The sequence below is a fragment of the Trypanosoma grayi genome (genome assembly GCF_000691245.1).
Source record: "Trypanosoma grayi strain ANR4 Tgr_1291_V1, whole genome shotgun sequence".
NCBI classification, from domain to species: Eukaryota; Euglenozoa; class Kinetoplastea; order Trypanosomatida; family Trypanosomatidae; genus Trypanosoma; species Trypanosoma grayi.
Genome location: NW_008826910.1, coordinates 1 through 4,025, shown reverse-complemented (window position 1 = coordinate 4,025; position 4,025 = coordinate 1). Strand labels below are relative to the sequence as shown.

Below are 4,025 nucleotides of genomic sequence, written 5' to 3'. Positions count from 1 at the left end.
AAAATGTAGAGTCATGCATCTGTGAAATGGAGCCCAGCATCCACGAAACGCACCATGACCGCGGCCACGGCACCCCCAGTGTGTGGCCCTTTGCAGCACATGGGATTTGGGCAGAGGCACCCGACTTGTTCTACGGCGCCTCCAGAGGTGTTATCTCGCGCCTCTCACACATATAGGCGATCGGTACGCATCTTGCAACGAAGCTGACCGAATTACGCCAAGCGTGATGACGTTTTTTTTTGTTGCACCCCTCCAAGAGTGCCCTGCTCTTCGCACAACTCTGGAGGAAAGAAGGAGTGCGTGACGTTTTTGTTTTTTTTTCAGGACACTTCGTGCAGTGGCGCGATGACATCTCCAAGCCGCCGAGAAGGCCTTGTGGCGCAGCTGCGCCATCCGCCACTCAGTGCTGGGGCTGGCAGCACCGAGAGCGGAGGCTGCGGTGCGCCGCCGATCACAGCGATCGAGCCAACCACGCAGCGGTGCTCACCAAAGGCGACACGCCCCTAGCGGCACGGCTGAGAAGATGTAGGCACAAGCATGGGCAGAACACGATGAGCCCTTATACAAAACAATGTGTCTGTTTTTCTGTGTAAACGAGCACTACTATGCAATGCAGCAGGCTAAAAGAGACGGGAATGTTTTACACAACTCGTACAGAAAGAGGATAGGCGATGTGCCTATGCGTCCTGGCGGCCTGGAGGAGACAGCCTCAGCAGTTGTCACCACAACTCCAATTCAGAGTGTCTACACAGAGGACGCAATGTTGGGAGAGAGAGAGAGAGAGAGACAGAGAGCACCGCCAACATGGAGGAGAAAACTAACAGGAAAAGAACAACATGTGTGGCGCACCACGCCTGTCGTCACAATGCACGGGGCGATGCGGCACCCCCCTTCAGAAAGCTCGCGTAGGAAACACGGGACAGCCTGCAGACAGAATCGACAAAATGTGTGCGGCAGCATTAAGTGAAAGCCGCCTGGGAGATGTACGCATGCCTTGGCACCTGCGTCCTGCACGCCGCCCTCCTGTGAGGTCGCGCCAATATGTGCACGAAAGGCGGTGCGAGGATGTCTCCTCCCTACTGTGGGCCCAGCATGCTTCCAAGTATCGCGGCGTCAGCGACGTGGCGACATCGGCAAGCTGCAGCCAGATTCACATACAGCCCATGAGCGAGTTTCGTGTCTTGAGTGGACTGTGCCGCCTGCTGATGTTGCTGATGCAGGCAGTCCTCCTCCCCTCGCTGTTTAAGACGTCAACATCCACGTGGAGTGTGAATAACTCGGATGGAGCCTAGGCATGACTAAAAACTGCACGACTACACAGCGCGTTGCGTTTGTGTCGCGTGCGGTGCACAGATTCATCGCATACGCACACACACACACACACACACACACACACACCCATACACACAGACCTCATAGGCACAAGAAGGGTGGAAGAAGGCAGCCCAACACGGTTCGCCGCATTTAATGTTACGAATCTCGAGTTCCGCTTCTTATGGGCCTAGCCTCCCTCGCTGTGTTTTTGTCTTCACCTGTTTCTCACCAGCGCAATCAACCCATCACCTTTTCCACACCATTAACACGCATGTATTTCCCTCTCCCCACGTTACTCCCCAGCGTCGCTGCTGCTTTCACTCTCAAAATCGTCTTCGTAGGCATCGTTCCATACCTCTTCGTCGTCGTTATCCCCGAGACGCTGCTGCTGCTGTTGTTGTTGTTGTTGTCCCGTTGTGCATATTGCACCCATTGGAGTATCTCTCGTTGTCGCCCCCACGCCGACTCCCGGACGCGGTGATGTTCGCCCTGCCACCTGCTGGCTCCCCCGCCTCGCGCCGATGAGTGCATCGGCGGCGTCCTCTCCGCTCGTCTTGAGCCACATCTCCAGCTCCGACACATCGCCGCGGGCAGATGAGGACGGCTCCTCGTGCTTGTTGTCCTTGTTGTTGCTCTTCAGCTCCTTTCCACAAGCGCCGCCCGCACCCACAGTTGCGGACCGACTACTACGCTGCGCAACGGCGCCTCGCACGAGCTCCTCGCCAAAAAGCCGCGTGTAGTGCGGTGACTCGAGACAGCTGAGAGGGACGCACGCGAGGTGGCTTCGCACGTACGCACTGCGCAACGCACGGCGAAGCGTAGGCCGCGACGTGACGGATGTCTGCAGAAACGACTGCACCAATTCTACCAGCTGTGTCGAGTAAGGAAGGCTGCTCGGGATCGGGTTAAATTCGCCGCGTATGATCTGCCGCGTCAGCGCAGGCACAGACCGCGCAGTGAATGGCCGCTCCAGCACCATCAGCTCGTACAGCGTCACACCCACACTCCACAGATCGGCCTTGCCGTCGTACGCCTTTTCTTCACACACCTCCGGGGCCATGTAGAATGGCGACCCACACACGGCCTTGGCCACGCCACCGAACTGCTCAAGGATCGTCGAGACGCCAAAGTCGCCGATGCGGAGAGCCTCGTCACCACAGAGAAACAAATTTTGCGGCTTAATGTCGCGGTGCAGCGTGTGCTGCTCAACGTGCAGGAAGTGCAATCCGGCGAGTATCTGTATCAACACCGAGGCAACGAAGCTCTCCGGCTGGTGCGACGTGCGGTACTGCAGCTGCTCCTCGAGCTGCCCCATGTCGCCCGCCGCGCAGTACTCCATCACGATATACACCATGAAGTCTCCATCGTGGTAGTAGTCAAGGAACTGCACAATGTTCGGGTGCCCGCGCGAGCGGCGCAGAATCGCCACCTCCATCTCTAGCGACTTCATTTCGTCTTCCTTCTTCATTGTCTGCAGGTTCACATCCTTCACAACAACGAACCTACCCGCAGCGTGCATGTCTTCATACAGTGTCGCACAACCGAAGCTGCCCTTGCCAAGGATGCGGTGCCGCCTCAGCACCCACGTCCTTGCTTCGCCAGTGAACTCGAGAATCTCACTCATCCTAAGGGCGTGTGTATGTGTGTGTGTGGGGGGGGGGTATATGTTATCTATGCGTGTGAATGTACCAATGTGTATGCGTCTTGCGTGCGCGGCCTCTGTGCTACTGCACCAACTATGTTCCTCCGCGTCGGCAGATGAAGCAAAGCCGAAGAGAAGAAACCCCCACCAAAGTAAAAAGGAAAAAAAAAAAGGAGCAAAGCAATGTCGCAAAAGCAACAGTAAGAGTTTAGGGGTTGCAGCAGCAGCACCGCTTTGCGGGGAGGGGAGGGGAGGGGGGGCGGCTGTGTCCCCTCATCCCAACAGCGATATAATAACAGTAAATAGATGCAATAGCAGTCACTTCCTGGGAGATATTTTGGAGTCCGCGTTTGTCTGCTTTTTTTTTCTTTGGATTGGTGTTATGGAGTGTCGGGAAAGACAGCTGTTTGTTTTGTTTTGCCATTCCTCCATGCGTGCCATCAGAATGAAATGCGATGCGGTGTGTGTGTGTTCGTGAAAGAGAGCATGAGAGCGATAAGCAACATACATCAAAGAAAGCACCCGCTGCATTCTGTTGTCCACGCCGCCGCTCTCCTCTCAGCAACATCTACCGCGGCTGCTGTTCGCTGCCGCATTCTGTTCGCCGTCTTTCATCAGCGACGGAGTGAGGAGGAATGGGTCCCGCTGCTTCCCCATCGCCCTTGACTGGCCGCCCGCCCCACGTGCACCGTCCGTCGTAATACCGCAGCCGTTGGCGTTTGCGTCGTCCGGTGCAGGGAGCGCCTCGGCGACTTTCCTAAACAACGCCTTCACATTCGTCCCTTGGCGCGCACTCACCTCCATGAACATGAGGTTGTACTCTTCCGCCTTTTTCTGTGCTTCCTCGGTGCTTACCTCACGTCTTTCCTGCGCGTCACTCTTGTTGCCGACAAGGACAATGACAACGTCGTCACCGCGCTCCGCCCGCACCTCGTCGATCCACTTAAACGTGCTGAGGAACGAAGGACGAGACGTAATGTCATACACCACCAGTGTGCCGGAGCTATTGCGTATATAGCTTGGTATGAGGGAGCGGAAACGCTCTTGCCCCGCCGTGTCCCAGACATGC

The 4,025-nt window shown here is 56.5% G+C and overlaps 3 protein-coding genes across 3 annotated transcripts; 1 reads left to right on the top strand and 2 right to left on the bottom strand.

Annotated features, from left to right (window-relative positions):
• Positions 1 to 944: 944 nt before the first annotated feature.
• On the top strand, positions 945 to 1,292 carry DQ04_12911020 (hypothetical protein; the record flags this gene model as incomplete). The annotated part of the gene is made up of 1 exon (XM_009316844.1): positions 945 to 1,292. One exon carries the CDS (start codon positions 945 to 947, stop codon positions 1,290 to 1,292), a length of 348 nt encoding a protein of 115 aa, XP_009315119.1.
• A 314-nt stretch (positions 1,293 to 1,606) lies between these two features.
• DQ04_12911010 (protein kinase) lies at positions 1,607 to 2,938 on the bottom strand (the record flags this gene model as incomplete). The annotated part of the gene is made up of 1 exon (XM_009316843.1): positions 1,607 to 2,938. The coding sequence occupies one exon, from the start codon at positions 2,936 to 2,938 to the stop codon at positions 1,607 to 1,609; it is 1,332 nt and encodes a 443-aa protein (XP_009315118.1).
• Positions 2,939 to 3,514: 576 nt separating this feature from the next.
• Positions 3,515 to 3,766, bottom strand: DQ04_12911000 (small GTP-binding protein RAB6; the record flags this gene model as incomplete). Its single annotated transcript, XM_009316842.1, has 1 exon — positions 3,515 to 3,766. The coding sequence occupies one exon, from the start codon at positions 3,764 to 3,766 to the stop codon at positions 3,515 to 3,517; it is 252 nt and encodes an 83-aa protein (XP_009315117.1).
• Between the last annotated feature and the right edge of the window lie 259 nt (positions 3,767 to 4,025).